The sequence below is a fragment of the Herpailurus yagouaroundi genome, unplaced genomic scaffold (assembly GCF_014898765.1).
Source record: "Herpailurus yagouaroundi ecotype Mexico unplaced genomic scaffold, PumYag 28, whole genome shotgun sequence".
NCBI lineage: Eukaryota > Metazoa > Chordata > Mammalia > Carnivora > Felidae > Herpailurus > Herpailurus yagouaroundi.
In genome coordinates, this window is record NW_024412376.1 from 79,447,423 (window position 1) to 79,468,364 (window position 20,942).

The 20,942-nt window shown below is 34.2% G+C and overlaps 1 protein-coding gene across 3 annotated transcripts in view; it reads left to right on the forward strand.

Moving 5' to 3' along the window:
• INTS12 (integrator complex subunit 12) overlaps window positions 1–20,942 on the forward strand; it is a 35,621-nt gene that overhangs the window by 8,733 nt on the left and 5,946 nt on the right. For 2 of the 3 annotated variants that reach the window (XM_040476950.1, XM_040476965.1), the window contains exons 3-7: window positions 3,743–3,895; window positions 5,415–5,602; window positions 7,283–7,442; window positions 12,148–12,294; window positions 14,841–15,533. In XM_040476950.1, the coding sequence (XP_040332884.1) occupies window positions 3,743–3,895; window positions 5,415–5,602; window positions 7,283–7,442; window positions 12,148–12,294; window positions 14,841–15,425 (1,233 nt within the window). In that variant the 3' untranslated portion in view covers window positions 15,426–15,533. Of the gene's footprint in view, window positions 1–3,742; window positions 3,896–5,414; window positions 5,603–7,282; window positions 7,443–12,147; window positions 12,295–14,840; window positions 15,534–20,942 lie in introns of those variants that run through there. The other variant, XM_040476958.1, reaches the window with a different exon arrangement.

Here is a 20,942-nt window from a genome sequence, read left to right on the forward strand (position 1 = left end):
AAAATAATCTTTCATTGTGGCATGAAGAAATTATATTCTTTAGTGTTCTATTCTTCCTTCATGTTTTCAGAGAACTTTTACTCTACATGGAAAAGTTAGCTGGGTGTGAGGGATACTCTGTTCTACTTTATGTGTAGGGAAACCTACTTATTTATGATTTAATTTCTAATTGTTTCTCATCCCCCAAAATTTTAAGCTACTGGATGAAACCGTGACTTGTAATTATTCTCTAATGTTTTAATGTTTAATGAAGTAAAAGGACAAATTTTGCAATGAAGTAGATTGAACATGGATAGGATACTTTAAGGGGAAAAGGAGGTATGTGGGTAAATTATGACAACTATGTGGCTCCAACTTTGATAATGACAAAGCAGCCAAACAACTTTATGTGAAAAGAATATACATTTTGGAACCAGACAAACCTGTTTTGAATCCCAGTTTGCCTCTTACTAGTTGTGTAGTAATAGATAATGTATCTTGAACATTTATTGTGTTTCAGGTATTTTTCTGCTTGGTGTATGTGTATAATTTTAATTGTGATAATGATCTTTTGAAATAGGTGTTATTTATTTTCATTTAAAAATAAGGAAACCGAGGTACACAGTAACTTCATTTCCCCCAGCCTCTATTTCTTCATTAGTGGAATGGAGGTAATAAGGATTACCTTGCAAAATTGTGAAAATTAAATGAGATAAAGCATGTAAGCCACCTAGTGCAGTATCTACCCGGTACATAATAGGCTCTTAGTGAATGGCAGCATTTATTATATTTGTAATACCTGAGACATTCTTTCAAACCTTTCCAAAGCTCTAGAGCCCTGAAACTCCAAAGTCATCCAGGTCTTTGGACCCAGATAACAAGATGAGAAAAGGAAGACAGGATTACATCACTAGCTCAGTCTAACTCACAATCTCAAATTAAAGACAGGCCCAAGTCCCAGACTCAGTGCCCAAGTAAACAGTGGTATTTTGTCCCCAGTCTTCTTTTAACACTAGCTCTAGTATTCTCAAGCCTTTTTATTGCCCTTTGAATAGTAGCGCCATTGTGTCCTCATTTCTTCTACCATTCTCATTCTGGTAAATTCAGTGAGTTCAAACTGGCCAAATTATACAGCTCTACAAAACACACTAGTAAGTTCATTCTGCTCTGAATGTTGATAATATCCCAATAGGTAAAACCTATTATTACTAAAGAAGCAGTACTGTATTTTGAGATTCTCAAACAGAAGGAAGTTCATCTATTAAAGTACATGAAAAATTTGTTTTGATTAAAAAGCCTCCTGCCCTTAGATTTCTAACTAGAGTTACTTCTTATTGATCAGTTTAGAGAAAATACTGTCAGGTATTTAAAAACCCTGGATTCATTTCATTGTAGCCTTCAGCTGCCATTTACATCTCTAGAGAGAGAATCACCTGGAGGCAGTGGTATGCTTATAAACATTAACAGCTGGCTCTCCAAGTGTAATTGCAACATAAAAATCAGTTGATATCTTCATTTACATCATTCAGTAAGTCCTATGTGAAATAATGAACTTAGATGGGACACAGTCAGTTAAAATGTCTGACTCAGGATTTCAGGCCAGGTCTTGAACTCCTTATTCGTCAGTTCTAGCCCCATGTTGGGGTTTTCTTTCTCCCTCTCTCTGCCCCTCCCCCTCTTGCTCCTAACCTCTCTCAAAATAAACTTAAAAAAAAACAAACAACCCTAGAACTTAACTCCTCCGCCAATGACTTGTAACTTTTTTGCTGAATTAGATAATAGTTTCAAATGCTACAAGATTATGTTTTTCGTTTTTTATGTTACACTTTTAAATTAATCTGCATTACTAACATTTTTTCCATCACTTTCCTAGGTCTACATGAATGGTCACCAAACTTTCTGTAAAGTATCAAATAGTAAATATTTTAGGCTTTGTGGGCCACATGGTCTCTGGCACAACAATCTAATTCTGCCATGGTCGCATGCAAGTGCCACAGATAATACATAAAATGAATGAGTATTGCTGTGTTCTAATGTAATGTTATTTATAAAAAACAATAGGCCAGATTTGGCCTCCAGGCCTCAGTTTGCCAACACCTCCTCCAGACAGCACAATAAATCAAGTGCAACTACCAAGAAATCGAAAGCCCCATTCTTTATCCCTTCCCCATTTCTTCCTCCTTGGAGGTTACTACTGTTCTGAATCTAATGTATATCATTCCTATTTGTATTTTTCTACATTTATCTACTGTCTCAAAAAAGTAGACTGCACTCAGATGTGCTAGTTTTATTTAGAATGGTAGGAAATGCCCTCCTTTTTTGAAGGGCGATTCCAAGAGGTATCTTATACATAAACTTTTTATACTATCTATTAGTAATACATAGCAAGTATAAATATCTGCAAAGTGGTAATATAAGAACAAGGATTGGAAGCATAAAACAGAATAAGAAGACAAGCCAGGGGTGACTGGGTAGCTCAGTCCATTAAGCATCTGACTTCGGCTCAGGTTATGATCTTGTGTTTCATGTGTCCAAGTCCCACATCAGGCTCTGTGCTGACAGCTCATAGCCTGCAGCCTGCTTCGTGGATTCTGTCTCCCTGTCTGCCCCTCCCCTGCTCGTACTCTGTCTCTCTCTCTGTCAAAAACTAATCAAATGTTAAAAAGAAAAAAAAATTTTTTAAATAAAAAAAAAGACAAGCCAGAGACTGGGTGAAAATATTTGTAAATTATGTGTCTGATGAAGGACTTGTATCCAGAAGCTATAGAGAACTTTTTAGAGTCATTAATAAAACAAACAACTCCATTTTTTAAAAAGGACAAAACATTTTAATAAAAACTTCCAAACAAAATAACGTATGGTAGACAAGCACTTGAAAAACGATTCAACATCATTAGACATTAGGAAAATGGAAATTGAATCCACAGTAATATACTACTATATACCTCTTAGAATGTCTAAAAGTAAAAAGAGGATGTGTTGATGAGGATGTGAAGGAACTAAGACTCTCATATACAACTGGTGGAAATGGAAAATGGCATAAAACTTTGGAAAATGGTTTGGCAGTTTTTTAAAAACATACACCTCATATAATCCAGCCATTTCACTCCTAGACATTAATTGTGGAGAAATGGAAGTAAATGTCCATACAAAGATTTGTACATGAATGGTTATAATAACGTTATTTGTAATAGCCCCAAACTATAAACAAGTATCCACCAATGGATAAATGGATAAACAAGTGGTATATCCATTCAGTAGAATATTACTCAGCAACATGTAAGGAATGAACTATTGATATACTGCACAATATGAATCAGTATCAAAATAAGTAAACTGAGTGAGTGAAAGAAGCCAGAAAAAGGAGTACACACTGTATGATTCTGTTCATATAAATTTCTAGGAAATGTAAATTAATTTGTAGTTCCAGAAAGCATGGTTGCCTGAGGATGGGGGGACATAGTTTCTCTAGGATGTATGCCTCTAAGAGTAATTATAGTGGGCCACAAGGAAACTTTGGGGGATGATGGATATGTTTATTATGTTGATTATAGTGCTGGTTTCACATGAAACTTAGCAAATTTTATACTTTAATAGATGCGGTTTGTATATCAATTATTTCTCAATAAATCTGTTTAAAGAAATGGATGTTACATTGGCCAAACATGATACTTTTTAACTGAAAATCGTTTACATTTGTGGTCTACTTTCTACAATTGGTTAGAACAGTTGATTATAGGTATCTTTTTATTTCATCTCTTAGGATGTGGAGCCACCCAAAATTTCAAGTGCAAAAGCTATTTCTGTTAAGCAAGAGCCCAAAACATCCTCCAGTCTTCCTTCTGGCAATAATAATGGCAAAGTCCTCACAACTGAAAAAGTAAAGAAGGAAGCTGAAAAGAGACCAGCTGATAAAGTAAGAATTTAATCTAGTTTTTAAAAAAGGAAATCAATTGTGCTTATAGGCAGGAACAATTCTTTGGTGTTCACTTCTTTTATATAATAGTAGGTAAAAGTACACAATAATTACCCAGTAAACATATTTGGATAATTATAGATGTCGATTTTTTTAAAAATCAGTAAAACTTAGAAACTTTTTTTTTAACCATTTATTGAAGTCCTTGGCAACACGCAGTTGAGCCCTAGGCGATGTGCTAATTTCAAGTATAAACTTTAATCCATAACTTAAATATTAAATATTCTCAATGGAACAGTTGCTGAGAAGAAAAGATAGGAAGGAATAAGTGACTAAATGTGAAATTTGTTACAAGATGATGTGTACCTTAACAGAGCTGCAAATAAGTCTTGGATTGCGTATTTTGAATGATTTTTGCACATAGTCAATTATTGAGATTTTAGCACTTCGTAAAAAATACATAAAAAAAATCTTTAGTAATCCCTGCCCTTAAAGTGGAGTATATTAGTCCCAAATGTTTTCATACTTGTGATAAATATTGGCTATTCGTAAACTATATTGTTTTCTGTGCTTTTAAATTTATATAAATGGTATCATACTGTACATGTATATCTTTTGGCAACTTTTTCATCACTCAGAAATGTGCTTTTGAAATTCATCTGTGTTGATACATGAAGATCTATTTCTTTCAGCTACCATGTAACATTTATTCAGTAAGTAAATCAGTTTATCCATTTCCCTACTGATGAGGAGTTAGTTTATTTCTCTTTTTTTTCTAGTACAATGGAGCTTCAGTGAGCTGCTTTAAAGATAAATTCTTTGTGCACATGGTGATAGTTTCTATAGGATGCATATCCGTTAATGGAAGTAATAGGATAGGTACCTCTTCAACATTACTAGACATTGCCAATTACTATCCAAAGTGCATGTACTAAATTTATATTCTCACGAATAAAGTATAAGAATTGCAAATTCTCCATGTCTTCCCAGACTTTTTAATTGTTGCCAATCTGACAGATACATCTATAACATTTATATCTTAAAGAGAGGAGCCAGAATTTGCTTTGAAGTAAATATGGCAATATCTGGATAACTGGTAGATGGTTTGCTATTTACTTCGTTTCAATATGTTTTAAATATCGGTAGTTTATAATTTAAAATATTTAAAATAAAAAGTACCCTTAAAAATAGCCTTGTTAGTGCTGTGGCTTCTCAGGGCATATAAGTAAATCCATTGAGCTTCCAAAATTCTTTAATGGATAAAAGAATAAAAAGACAAATACAGTTACATGCTAAAATGTTCTGATTTTTATTTCTACCTTGCTGGTTTCTTTTAATGTATTGATGATGAATTTATTATAAGTCTTCTACAGATCTTTAGTGTTTATATCTGCCCCTAACTATCTATGTCAAAATATCTATCAAGTGGACTTGGTCATTGTGCAGTGTCTATCTTATCCATCTCAGTGATTTAAAGTTTATTCTAACATGTTACTTACTAATTGGGTGCTTTTTATAGATGAAATCAGACATCACTGAAGGAGTTGATATTCCAAAGAAACCTAGATTGGAGAAACCAGAGACACGGTCCTCTCCTATTACTGTCCAAACTAGCAAGGATTTAGCTATGGCTGACCTTTCCAGTTTTGAGGAGACCAGTGCTGATGATTTTGCCATGGAGATGGGATTGGCCTGTGTTGTTTGTAGGTAGGTTTTCACAGGTTCTTTTGTTTTCATGAAGAACAAACAAAAAGAAAAAAAAAAATCAGACCAATTGTTGGGTGTTTTTCTTTTGTTTTTATTATTTGGTGGTGGGTAGTAGATAGATGAGTAAATTATTCTCTGTGAACTGCCCCATATAACAATTTAACATCTTGAAAACTATTAAATATTTTATCTTTCTTACTGTGGCATCTTTAATCTATTATGTCATAGCAGCATTTTCTGCATTCTTGGGTTATAGAGGGAAACCAATTATTGTGTTATTCTTTAGTGATGAAGAGTATTTAGCAGAGTCAATTATTTCTGTTCTTTTTAAGAAGTCTGTGTTGCTTTATTTTTCCTTCTGAATTGTTGATAGTACTTATAAAATAGGCTGTTATACATCATTTTCTAAACACCATAGAATCATTTCCTAGAAATAATGGAAAAGAAGTAAATGAATCACGTAGATTATTCTGAGTGTTGTTTTAAAACATGGATACATAATTATAAAAACATGAATAATTTTGCTTATTAGAAGATGCACTGTAGAAATCTGAATAACTGAATTTGAAACTCCTTGTTGCAAAGGGCTATATTTTTAATTGTTAATGGTTTTTACTGCCTAGCACAACAGAAAAGATTACCATCTTTGTTGCTGTTTTCTTCTTGAAAATGTTAGATTCTGGTGCATTGGAACTGAGTAAATAACTAAGTTTTTGTGAGCCTTGTAGAGAATGAGTTAATGTGTTTCTGAATAGAAACATTTGTTACAGCTTCATTGTTTTCACATATATTTATTTCAACCTTCATCTACCATAAAGTTTATCACTTTTAAATAAGAAATAAATGGTATAGTAATAATGGAAAGAGAACTAGTAACTGTAACCTTCCATTTGGAGAGTTCTTATGATAGTCTAAGTCTGTGGTGATTGCTTTTTGAGCTGTTGGAATTCATATATATATATGTATATGTATAAATATAAGTATTTATTTATTTTGAGAGAGAGAGTGGGGGAGGGACAGAGAGAAGGTGAGAGAGAATTCCAAGCAGGCTCCACACTGTCAGCGCAGACCCTGGCACAGGGCTTGATATGACAAACCACAAGAACATGACTTGAACTGAAATCAAGAGTCAGCCACCCAGGCGCCCTAGAATTTATACTTTATTGATACACGTCCTATTCAGCTGATAACACATGTATTTATTGAACACCCATATTTGCACAGCAATATGCTAAACACTAGATAATTGGGTCCTATTTCCACCTTTATATATAAATCAATTTAAATATATAGACAACTTATTTTTAATGAACTTGTATGTTAATGAAGAAGAAAGAACAGCATGTAGGTAACAAATATAAAGGAATATAATAGAAGTATAGAGAAAATATTATGAGACTGTTGGACAACTAGCCAAAGTCTACTTTCTGGGAAAAAGAAAAAAATTACAGTGTGAAATGGCAAAGAGAATATAGCCAAATTCAGTTACTGAGGCACCTTGTAGTCATAGTTGAGCACAAGCTTTAAAAACTCTAACATGTGCAGGCTACATGTTAGAGCTTATTATTTTCTTGTTTGGTGTTCACCTTCTTTAATATATCACATTTACAAAATCAACCCTAAAATGGCTTCAAATTGTTGCATTCAAATAAGTGCAGTGTTTAATGGTTATTTTCTTAGGCAAATGACGGTGGCATCTGGAAATCAATTAGTAGAATGTCAGGAGTGCCATAATCTCTACCACCAAGACTGCCATAAGCCTCAGGTGACAGACAAGGAAGTGAATGACCCTCGCCTTGTGTGGTATTGTGCCCGATGTACCAGACAAATGAAAAGAATGGTAAGAATCTTTTTTTTCTCTATTTTAAATGGTCTCTGTCATTTTTTTGCTGATAATTGCTTTCAAAATAAACATTTGAACCTTTAAGTTAGTTGAAAAAAAAATTACAAATACTGATATTTAAGTGTTCGTATGTATAGTGTATATGTATGATTTATGTATCTATGGTCTCCATTTTTCTCTGTTCAGCTTTTAGCTTATTCTATTATAGATAAACAAGATTAGAGACTCACAAAATATTAATGTTTGTTACTAGTATGTCAGTGTATTTACAAACATTTAGAAATACTACAAACCACTGTGGGAAATGGTGAAATATAAAGCCCTGGTCTTTGGTGAGTCTGGTAAGGATATTTTGAAAATGTCTGTTCCTGAGTGGCTGAAACCATCAAACTCACAAGCTGTTTACAGAGACATTATTTGTGTATGCATCTGTGTCTTTCTTACTTACTTCTTCTTAATAGAGTCTTACTCTATTCTTCTGTCTTTTCCTTCTCATTGTCTTTGAGTGACCATTTATCTCATTTTCCCAATGTACTTTCTCTTTCTACTGCTCACTAACATAACTGCCTTTAACATCATACTGAAATGTGTTTCCGTTTGTTATATTGGATAGCATTGTAACTTTTATTCATTTAAAAAATAAATAAATGAATTTCATTTTCCTTTAAATCAATCCAGTGACTTATTTGCTTCTCTTCTTCTTCCTTCCCTTAGAGTAGGGATTCTTGATAGAAGAATTTTCATGTCTGTTAACCAAATAAATTTCTACATAGACTTTTCTGGCCAAATGTATCTTTTTTAAAGTTAGGAATATTTAGTTAAAAGTAAAAATTCAGGATACCTATTTTACTTTTCAGTCAGTTAAATCAGAAATAGGAAATGTTTGGGGCACCTGGGTGGTTCAGTCGGTTGAGTGTCTGATTTCCGCTCAGGTCATGATCTCGCAGTTTGTGGGTTCAAATCCTGCGTCAGGCTCTGTGCTCACAGCTTGGAGCCTGGAGCCTGCTTCAGATTCTGTGTCTCCCTCTCTCTGACCCTCACCACTCAGCTCTGCCTTTTTCTCTGTCTCAAAAAATAAACATTAAATATATATATAATATGAAATGTTATTTCCTATTAATTTCACTAGTATGTTATACTTTCAGTTTGTAACAGGGATTTTCTGTGACAAGGTATAATTTTTCTTAGTCTGATTTTTATTTAGTTTATTGTTTAAACTAGTCTTCCAGGACCTCAACCAAATGATTATGGGTGAGCAATATAGTGCATTCCAGGGCACTGACAGAAGTAGTCACTAAGAATTGATAATAGTAAAAATAAATAATTTGTGACCATAATGTCTTTCTTTAGTATACTTTCAAAGGTTTTTTTTTTTTTTACTGTTATTTTATTGTAAAGTCTCAAGTAAGTAAACACTACTCTCAAAGTATATTCTCCTCCATTTTATATGACTTAGTTTGCACCAAATGTATGTTTATGGTTCTGGCCCTGTTTCTGGAATGAATTTCGGCAGCTGACCCGATATCCTACAGTAACTTTAAGTTTAACATCTTTAAAATTGAAATTTTCTTTTCCACTCAGTTTTTCCCCCAGTTGCCTGAATGAGAAAACATTATCCTTGATGCCCCTCTTAATTCCATATTACTTTGTTCACCAAATTTGCTGGTTTTTCCTCTTATCCATTTCTTGACTCTGTTCATTTTGCCCATTATTACCTTGTTCCACAAATCCCTCACTTCTTGTCTGTTGCTTTAGCCTCTTAAGGAGGTTCCTCGCTTCCTTTCAATCCACTTTATTCACTTCAGTTAAAACAATTCGAATTTTTCTTCTAAAGTACTTATCTAATTTTATCTACTTAAATATGCCCAATGGCTCTCAATTACTTATATAATGAGATTATACACATTAGGGGGAATTTACGGACCTTCTCTCTTTGACCCAAGTCTGTCTTTGTATTCCTTTCTCCCACCACTTCACCGTATACACCCGTACACTCTGGCCATGCCAGACTAAATGTATCATTCCCTGATTATGTGGTGAGCTTTCCTGTTCCATTCTCCGCTTTTCTTCATCTCAGGTATCGTTTGTTCTTTATCTGCTTTACAAATTAAATGTGTAATCAATTTGATCAGTAAGACCATGTCTCATTCATTGGCATAGCACCAGAGCAGAGCTCAGGACTAGACATGTGCTACATTCTGTTGTTCTCAATTTAAGGTATGTAAAATGGAGGAAATGTGGGTTAGTACCAGAAATAGTAAGTTTAGTCCATATGTCCAACGGTTAAAGTACTGAATGGAGAGCCATAACTAATGTTAAAACATGATTAGAATTCACTAAGAATAGACTTGGAGAAATACCAAAAGCCATGATCTGAAGTGAGCCTAAAGATCAGGATCCAATAAACACAAAATAATGAGAGAAAGGAATTTGGAAATAGTGTGGGTGCTACACCTAGTCATTCTAACTATAATTGCTTTCAGTGAGGTTCCGATACGTGCATTGGTTATTGCTCCAAGGAATTTTAGAGATACTATAAATAGCATCTTATATCCCCATTCTCCTCACACTAATTTCTCCAACTAGGGCAGGTTCCGCAGTACACATTATTATAGGAAGACCTAGTTAAGAATGTTGTGATAGTGTGTGGCAGGTTCCAAGATCGTTCTTCAGTTCTATAATGTTCTCTTTACCATGTAATGGGTTTTGCCCCAGTGCTATGTTGGAGATTCATATGACTTACTGAATTGGTTTTCAATCTAGGGTAGTAACACACCTACTCAGCAGCATTTAGCAATACATGGTATTTTTGATTGCTGCCATACTGGCAATTATTGTCCTGGGTGGGGAATTTCATACATTCTGCAATGTGTGAAGCAGTCACCCAATGAAAAATTATAGTACCTTGTTGAGCAGCACCAAGTCAGTAATAATATCCTAGTTCCCAAAACTAGTATTTACCATCAAAGAACCAAGGGCTTTGGGTGTTTCTTACTCAACTTCTAAGATGGCTAGGTGATATAGAGGAACCAGAAGATCCAAACATGATCTTCTATGTAGAGGCCTTTTCTTGGCCGCATTATAATGAATCTTCATCTGCTAATGCATACAAGTTAGGTCAGTCTTCAGAGTTTGACCTCTGGAAGATGTGGGTTGAAGGAAATGTAAGCATGAAAGCCATGGTTATGGAACCATGTATTTTTTATTTACTCTGAGGGCTGCATTCTCATAACATGGTTTTGTAATAGAGGATAATATGGCCCTTCTTCACTGCTAGTTGAGATATTTTACCACAGGTAGTCTTCTAGCGTCCTTAATAATACTCTTGATCTGAATGTTGCTTTATAAGTGGTGTTTGAAAGTAGGTACACTTTCATTATGGAAAGCATGTAATATTAAAAAATGGGATGAGGGGCACCTGGGTGGCGCAGTCGGTTAAGCGCCCGACTTCAGCCAGGTCATGATCTCGCTGTCCGTGAGTTCGAGCCCCGCGTCAGGCTCTGGGCTGACGGCTCAGAGCCTGGAGCCTGTTTCTGATTCTGTGTCTCCCTCTCTCTCTGCCCCTCCCCCGTTCATGCTCTGTCTCTCTCTGTCCCCCCCCCCAAAAAATAAATAAACGTTGAAAAAAAAATTTAAAAAAAAATGGGATGAATTGAAACTTAAGGATCAAAATCATATGGTAAAGTAAACCATAACACGAGAAGATTACACAAGAATGCCCAGACAAAACAGGCTGCATTCCAATTTCCAGAAATGGGAACGGACTATTTATAAATTTCCTGATATAGTCCCACATGATCTTAGGATTGTCAAAGACAATGGACTGGCTCGGAGCATCTTTCCCCATCCAGGATGCATGGGTTCTTCCAGATTCAGTTGCCTAATTAACTATGACTGTCAGCAGTCAACATGTGCCAGACACTGTACTAGACTCTTACATAACATAAATCATCTTCATAACCCACTTTATTTGGTAGAGAATGTAATAAAATACCAAGTTACAAAAAAAAAAAGGAAAAAATCAATTATTGGTCAAAATAAAAACCAAAAATGCTTATAAAGGAATGGGGAGTATAGATTCATCTTTGATAACATAGAAAGTTGTATTTGTGAACTTTCTCAAAGAGTTTAATATGCTTAGTTCTGTAGTGTGGAAAAACTTCAGAAAGATACTTATTTATCAACAATAGTTCTTTATCCACATTCTGTATTTTCTGTATTTAAAACTGCATAATTGATCCAAAGTACCTTTCAACTCACCCTCAGTTACTTAGAGACATGTATCTGAATATCAAGAAAAACACTCTTCTAAGTCTTATTGACCAACTATAATAGATAAATACCCTTCATTACAAGTGAAGCTAACTGGTTACAAATAGTTTGTGATTTTCTTTTTTTAAAGAAACAATTTGTTTTGCCTTGTTAAGATGGTATTTAATCAGCCCTCATCTGCATGATTTCTAAGGCTTAATATTATCTTTACTGTTTAGAAATGAATAAAATATATAAAACCATTCATAGGATGATGATAAAAAATAATTTGTCCAAGAATCTGCATTTTCAGTGTCACCACAATATTTTGTAAATGTTCAACTATACTTCCATTCAATGAGGAGTCCTGTGACAGATTTTTAGTCTTTTTTGTGTGTGTGTGCATTCAGTTAATATTTTGTATCTAATTAAATCCACCGATTTTTTACAGGCTCAAAAAACTCAGAAACCACCCCAGAAACCAGCCCCCACAGTTGTTTCTGTAGCTCCAGCTGTCAAAGATCCATTGGTTAAGAAACCAGAAACTAAACTCAAACAAGAGACAACTTTTCTAGCATTTAAGAGAACAGAGGTCAAGGTACAGTACATTCCATTTTTTTCTAAGATTGGATTTTAATTTAATTGACTAAAAAATACTTTCTTGAGGGACGCCTGGGTGGCTCAGTTGGCTGAGCATCTGTCTTCGGCTCAGATCATGATCTCAGGATTTATGGGTTCGAGCCCTGCATCAGGCTCTGTGCTGACAGCTCAGAGCCTGGCGCTCCTTCAGATTCTGTGTCTCCCTCTCCCTCTGCCCTTCCCCCGCTCACTCTCTCTTTCTCTCTCTCTCTCTCTCAGAAATAAATAAACAGTTGAAAAAAAAAATCCAACATGAAATCATTTTATGGCAAATAAGTTAAGGCCTTGGCTGTCATGTTGATTCTGATTTAAAGGTTTTGGTATTTTTATGATAAAAGTTAATACATTTTTTTACTATGGAAAAAAAATGGTTCCATTCACATATTAAGAAGCAAATGGCTTTCTAACTAAGATAATGGGTAGTTTTTACTTACAGTAAAAATTGAGGAATAGTTGAGAAATTTATTTTCTTTACTGAAAGACTAAGAAATTACTTGGTCTGGATTATTGGTGTTGTTTTTACTTTTGCTTGTCCTGATAGTATTATAAGCCATCTGTCATTCTGTGGAAAAGCAATACCAGTAACAGCAAGCCATTAAACTAAAATGCTATGAACACAGAACTTGCTTTCTGTTCGTACTTCATAAGTGTTGGTCTTTTTAATTACTTCAGATGGGTTTTCTTTTGTGATGTTTGTTGAAAGATCATTTAGCCATATGGCAAACAGTTTTGTGTTTAATAGAAAAGGAAAAAATTAGATTTTTTCATAACTGAAAATTAAGTTTACCGCACTTGTGTCCTTTTGCTTTCTTTACTAATTTTTTCTCATTACCTGTGTGCATTCCTCTAGGAATTTGTAATTTATGTGTGGTTTATCTTCTCTGGATAATCTTACAAGAAAGTTACTGTGTAATGTATAATGTGAAAAAATCCTATTGTTTTTCAGAGAACGTGAACAAAAATCTGGGCTTTTCCTCTTATAAATATCTCAGCACTCTATTCTGATTACTTTTCACATGGGTTAAAAATGTTCACATGCAGATGGTATTGAAGGCTACCTTGTAAGAAGTAAAAATGTTTTTTACCACCTCTCCCAGAGTTCAGGTTTAAAGTATAACAGCATATATTTTAGGCATGGTAATTACCATATTGATAAGTAAATTCGTGTTTGTAAGACTTAATCTTTTACCTGTAGTAAATTTAACACTTTTGTGACTCTTCTTAAGAATATAAAGGTAGAGAGCATGCTGGTGAGAAGTTCAGTTTATAATTAATTTGAACAAAGTACATTTTTGCCCAGTGTGAAGGTGAAACAAATTTGTCCTCATGTGAATGAGAGCAATATTTATTTATATAGTGACGCTGGTATCACTGTTAGCTTTTGATTGGCCAGTGAAGTTAATTAGAGAAACTAAGGTGTTAAATCTTTAAGAAATTCATCTGGGAGTGAGTCAGACCTGCCTAAATGTCACTGTGCAGCTCTTAAGGCAGTTAATAAAATCCTTTATACAGAGCAGGGATCTCTTCTTATGTGATAGTTTCAATGGAAACCTGAACAAATTGTGGAAATAAAGTTATGAAACCTTTTTAATATATCACCAGAGCTGTATAATTACAAATAGTTAACATCGCAAATCTGTATATATTTTGCAATGCAGGAGCTATTTACTCAAAATTGGTATTGGAACATTAAAAAAAAAAACAGATTCTAGGGCACCTGGGTGTCTCAGTTGGTTAAGTGTCTGACTCTTGACTTTGGCTCACGTCATGGTCTCACAGTTTGTGACTTTGAGCCCCACAGCAGGCTCTTGTATGGATAGCGAGGAACCTGCTTAAGATTCTGATTCCCTCTCTCTGTCCCTTCCCGACTTGCTCGCTCTCAAAATAAACAAAAATAAACTTAAAAAAATTATTGAAAAAATGAATTCAGAATCTGACACGTTTACTCAATAAGTAATTATCAAATAAATCTGTTTATCTCAGACATCTTCTAAATTTCCTGGGTATGAGCATTTTTATTCATTAAGAGTGGATTCTGTTTTTGAAATGATCCACAAGCCATTTGGAGCAAAGTCTAAAGAATAAGGTGCTTTACTGAGCTAGATATTACTTTATTTAGGTGAAAAACAAGTTAAAGCATTAAATCTGATTTTTCTGATAGAGCTTGTAACTGAATCTAAAAGCAATTCCCAAAAAGGAATTTCATACGTTTCTTTTTCAGAATCATTAGAACAAGAATATGGCATCCCAGAATTTCTGCTTTGGAAGTGGTAGCATCCATTAGCTATGAATAAGTTTAATGTTTGTGTTTTTTGGTTTTTGGTTTTTTGTTTTTTTTTTTTTCAGATCAGTTTCATAAGAACTTAATTTGGTGGTGTGATTTAAATTTCCCAAACCATTACTTCTGTATAAAAAGTCCAAAATTAAACTTGTTATATATTTAAGAATATTACATTATGTATTAATTATACTTGGCTCTAAAGCAATATTTATCTTGTTTTTTAGACATCCACGGCTATTTCAGGAAATTCTTCTAGTACCAGTGTTTCTTCTTCAGTAACTAGTGGCCTAACTGGATGGGCAGCTTTTGCAGCTAAAACTTCTTCTGCTGGTCCATCAACAGCAAAGTTGAGTTCAACAACCCAAAACAATAGTGGGAAACCACCTACCTCATCAACTAACCAGAAGCCTGTGGGTTTGACTGGTCTGGCGACATCATCTAAAGGTGGAATAGGTTCCAAAATAGGTTCCAATAACAACACTGCACCCACTGTACCCTTGAAACCACCTCCACCTCTAACTTTGGGCAAAACTGGCCTTAGTCGCTCCGTTAGTTGTGACAATGTTAGCAAAGTGGGTCTTCCTAGTCCGAGTAGTTTAGTTCCAGGAAGCACCAGCCAACTCAGTGGGAATGGAAATAGTGGGACATCAGGGTCCAGTGGAAATACCACTAGCAAAACCACTTCAGAATCAAGCAGCTCTCCCTTAGCCTCCCTTAAAGGTCCAACTTCACAAGAATCACAGCTCAATGCCATGAAGCGATTACAGATGGTCAAGAAGAAAGCTGCCCAGAAGAAACTCAAGAAGTAATCTGGCCAAGTAGGTTTTTATTTGACATTACCCTAAAATCTTATTATTAGGACATAAACTGTAATATACTATAATTTAATAAAAATTTTCACAATGAAATTTCTATTATTTCTTACCTTAAAATGCTAAATGTTATTTAACAAAATTTGGAAATCTTTTTATTTTAAATCTGTTTACCATTTTTAAGTTTCCATAGTGTGTGAAAACACTGACTAGCATGATTAATTCTTTGGGTTCCTGGGTGGCTCAGTCAGTTGAGCATCCGACTCTTGATCTCAACTTAGGGTCATGATCTCACAGTTCATGAGTTCAAGCCCCATCACAGCATGGAGCCTGCTTGAGATTCTGTCTCTCCCTCTTTCTGCCCTTCCCTGTTCACACTCGTTCTTTGTCTCTCTCTCTCTCTCTCTCTCTCTCAATAAATAAATAAATAAATAAATAAATAAATAAATAAATAAAAAACACAAAGTAATTAATTCTTGATGAGAACTTCTAGAATCCCAAGAGACTGGTAGTATATGTGAATTGTTTTAAAAAAAGGAATAGTTCATCTTCTAGCAAAGCCCTAAGAATTAGGGTTTTGAATTAGGTGCCTTATAAGATGGCAGGAATGACACTTTATTATAAAGTTTTCTACTTTCCCCTCAATATTCCAGATATTCATTGTTAGTCCCCAGCCTCATTTCATGATTCTCCCTCTCACCCCAAATATTTCATCTCCCCATTTTCAAAATTAACTTTTCATAACTGATTTCTCATATTTCTGTGTTATACCTTTTTTATCACTTCACATAATCATTTAGGGATGTATCTCTTCTGTAGATTGTGAACTCCCATGCCCTTTTAATGCAATATTTTTCTCCCATTGCCCACTTTTCCTCACACTGCCAGTCTAACATCTGCACATAGTTAGTACCTAATAAATGTTGAGTTTTGATTTACCCTGATTATACACACACCTGAGAATTCTTGAGCAAAATATCCGCTCCAAAATAATTCCTGACTTGCTTACATGCTGGTAGTTTCTTCCTGTACCATGAAAAGAAAAAGGGCTGCTTTATTTCTATTGCCCAAAAGTATTGTAACGTTTCAATTTTAGTTACCTTTGTATAAAAGAAGCTCCTATATCATGATTAAAGCTTGAAATTATTTTGATGTGTGTGTACATTGTTAAATCACAAAATGTGGGGAGTCTGAGCAGGAGCCTTATTTGTAAATTAACAAATTAGCCTACTGTTGTTTTACATATAGTTTTTGACAGAAGATATGAGGCTTTCTGGCCCAGAGAAACAGTTTATTACTCACAGGAAAATTCAACAGCCATTTCATACTTCATGAATACCTCATTTCATCCAGAAACTGGAAATCCAAAATTTCCTTCATTCATTAGACTATGAGCAGCCTTATTTCTTCAACTTTGATATGTGCTACTAAATCTTTAAAACCTCTAATCTCAAACCCAGTCCCTTAATCTCTAGCTTTTTCTAACAATTTCTAAAATATATTGATACGAGATTTCTGTGACAATAAAAGGAAAGCTAATATTTTAAACGACCCTTAAATAATGGCACTAAATTATTCATAGTAAAATAGAATCCAAGATTGAGATAATCCCATTACTTACATGTGGAGTAAACATCTATTTACATGTTGAAAATCTGCCTACAGATGTTTCTGTTTTGAGAAACAGATTTCTGTGGATTAAACATAATTTGGCATGAGCCCCAAATCCCCATTAGGGTCAAAAAGAATAAAAAAAAAAAAAAAAAAGGAAAACCCATAAAATCATCATATTTGTTTATAGGTCAGGGCTAGTTTGACCTAAACTGGACAAAACGATCTGATACAAGCTAAGCTCGAATTAACAGTTTGTGTGACTGCAGTACCTATGAAAACTTAAAGCCGTAATGTACAGTTTGCACACTGGCACTTGAAGGGGAAAATTTTATCCCATCACAGCCAGAACACATGTACTGGAAAGAGTTGAGAAGAGACGCAACTTTTTTTTTTTTTTTTTTAAATTTTTTTTTAACGTTTATTTATCTTTGAGACAGAGAGAGACAGAGTATGAACGGGGAAGGGTCAGAGAAAGGGAGACACAGAATCAGAAGCAGGCTCCAGGCTCTGAGCTGTCAGCACAGAGCCCGACGCGGGGCTCGAACTCACGGACCGTGAGATCATGACCTGAGCCGAAGTCGGACGCTTAACCGACTGAGCCACCCAGGTGCCCCAGACGCAGCTTTTAATTTCTGTAGTATTTCAGAGAGGATGTTAGAAGCCTTTTTAGGAAGTTAGTTTTCATTGAGCATGGCTCTTTGTATAGGTTGTATGTGCATAAATATATATTTGGAATCTGTACATATGTGTAAGTATGCATACATTCTAGTACTGTATATAATTCAGTTTGATATTTCATACAGGTATTTTTATATTAAAGTTTTCTTCAGGTAGATCTTAGACTTTGATTTTTTTCCATACCATTTTTTTTTCCAAAGGTCATGCTTTTATTTATTTTTTTAAATATAATTTGTTGTCCAGCTAGCTGGCTTACATATAACATCCAGTGCTCATCCCAACAAGTGCTCTCCTCAATCCCCATCACCCATTTTCCCTTCTCCCCCACCTCCCCCCATCCACCCTCAGTTCGTTCCCTGTATTTAAGAGTCTCTTGTGGTTTGCCTCCTTCCCTCTCTGTTACTATTTACCCCCTTCCCTTCCCCCATGGTCTTCTGTTAAGTTTCTCAAGATCCACATATGAGTGAAAACAAATGATATCTGTCCTTTTCTGACTTAATTCACTCAGCATACCTTCCAGTTCCATCCACATTGCTACAAATGGCATGATTTCATTCCTTCTCATTGCCAAGTAATATTCCATTGTATATATAAACCACATCTTTATCCATTCATCAGTTCCATACCATTAAGTGAGCTACAAAGCTTTTTAACTGACCATGTGATGAAAGTCACCAGCTTTATATTAATAGTATTTATCATTTAATTTATTTTGTTACACATAGGTTTCCCCACCACCACCACTAGATTTTAAATTGGATGAAGACAGAGATCTTGTTTGATTTGCACACCATTAGCACACCATTGCACAGCATCCCACTGTAATTCTCAATAAATATTATGCCAGTGAATGAATAGACCTATAAGTAGGTGAGCCAAAGTAAGCTTTTAGGATTGTAAGCTCAAATCATATTTTAGTAGAAATTTGGTCAATATCACTTTATGCACATTGTGCTTTGTTAGATTTTGGTGACTTAACAAAAAAAACCCACTAAATGAACACTGGCTTAAAGTCAGAAGACCTGGTTTTGAATCCCAGTCCCTCCATATATGAACTGTGTAATCTTTGGTTTCCTCCTCTATAAAATATAGATGATAATTAATGAGATAAAATGGAAGGCATCTAACATTCTAAGGTTAGGTTTCTGATTCTGATACCTCACAAGGATGTCATGGTACTGTTTATTAGTAACAGATTATTTAATTATACTGTGATGATCACAGGTTGTATAGAAAATACATCATTTTATAAAAAATATATTAATACAATAATCATAAAAATTATATAAAGAATTAGAGAAAGCCATAAATACATTTGCACACCATAGTATTGTTTTCTTGTAAGATAAACTTGACTAAGAATATATCCCCTACATTTTTGAACAAGAGCTACTCATTCTGCTATATGCTAATGGGTGACTTATTTTACTGAAAAACCGAAGCAAATCTTGCCTATATCAAGAGTGTAATAAAAGGAAAGAAGTAGCTGGCCTTCAGAGACACAGGTTGAATTCCAATGGTCCTGGTGTGAAGATGCGTTATATTGGATAATTTTATAGATAACAGATAATTTAATGACTAAGTTTTTATATAATTTAGTGTATAGAAGGAAGTAACAGAAAAAATTAGCCTTTAAAAATAGTAACATTCTATAAATAGAATTTCCCCAGAGAATGTAAATTTGAGTGTCCTTCCAGTCAATGAAATTTAATTACTTCTTCATCAACTATAATGTAAATTTGTAGGCTTAATTTGGCTTGAATTTTGTGAGGGCTAAATGTATTCAGTATTGGGCACTTCACTGAGTACCTTAAGAAGCCATAGTTAGGACAAACGGGATTTCAGTAAAGTAGTTTCCCCGCCATCTTAGAATATAAAGATTTTATCTCTGTTCACATGGCTTTGAGAGTGTTTTGCAGTAGACAAAAATCTAAGAAGCTTATGGGCAGTTTTTAATTTCATATTTCAGTAATAAAAACACTGATTTTTGTACATCATCTGAACTATTAATCACAAATAGTGACAGGCAGTTAATAGCCATCTCTAAAAGTCCAAATTATATTTCAGGCAAAATATGAAATACATCAGCACTTAAAAGTATTTCATGCAGTGCTGCATTTATATGATTAACAATGTGCGCTGTATCTCTTCTGCACAGCTCAACCTTCATAGAATTGTTTTATACTAATAGCAAAAGAGAATATTTTTCTAAAGTACAAGGAATGTTCGGATAGTGGCTTTGTGACTTTTTCACATGATTTAAGTACCCATGGTAATTTGTATTACTGGATCTTTTATAATTCTGAACATTATTATGTATACTAGAACATCGTATTTAAAAATAAATACTAAATAAAATGTTTACATACACTTGTTTATTTGTTTTACAAAGGAAAACAGCCACAGAAATTTCTCCTTCATTCTTGGTAAAAATACCCATTTCAGAGAATTCTATATTTTACAATGACATTTAAAATTTAAAATACAAAGAAATAATTGTTTCTTCATGCCTTAATTGTAATGATGTCACCAATAGTTTTATCTTTTTAAACTTCTTAAAGACTTACATACATCATAACTATCTGAGTTTCATTTCCTCTATGTTCAACAAAATAATGTCTGACCTGAAAATTATAATTACTTGATTCTTAACAACATATCAAGAAAATGAAGGTATTGTATAACGTTAAAAAAACAAAGCCTAAATGGCCTATGAAATGTAGGTATATTTTTAAAATAGCAACTACATAGTTTTAGAGTAATGTATGTTCATTGCAATAGTGAGGGACTACAGAGATGGCTTCATTACACTTGCTCAGCAGCTAACTGCAGCTCTGATTTTAGTGGTGTGGTTTCTAAGAAGGTGAGACAGGAGGCATCAACCTAGGACCACACAAGCAGACAAAGCTTCTATACATCTAGTGACTTATTTCAGCCAAAACAGCAAATATGAGCTGTTTCTATCAATCTTCATTTTAAGGGGAGTATTGAAGTCACAGCTAATTTAAATACATGCATTTAATATATATTAAGTTATATATTAAACATATATATACTTTTATATATTAAAAGTATAAATATCATATATAAAAAATACATTAGATATAGTTTCCCCACCAGTTTGGTTGTTGGGCATGTTCATAGTTACCACAAGTAGCAAGTTTGGATTTTCTTTTGTTTTGCCCTATGCAAACTGGATTTATGTTTTCACCATTGGGTACA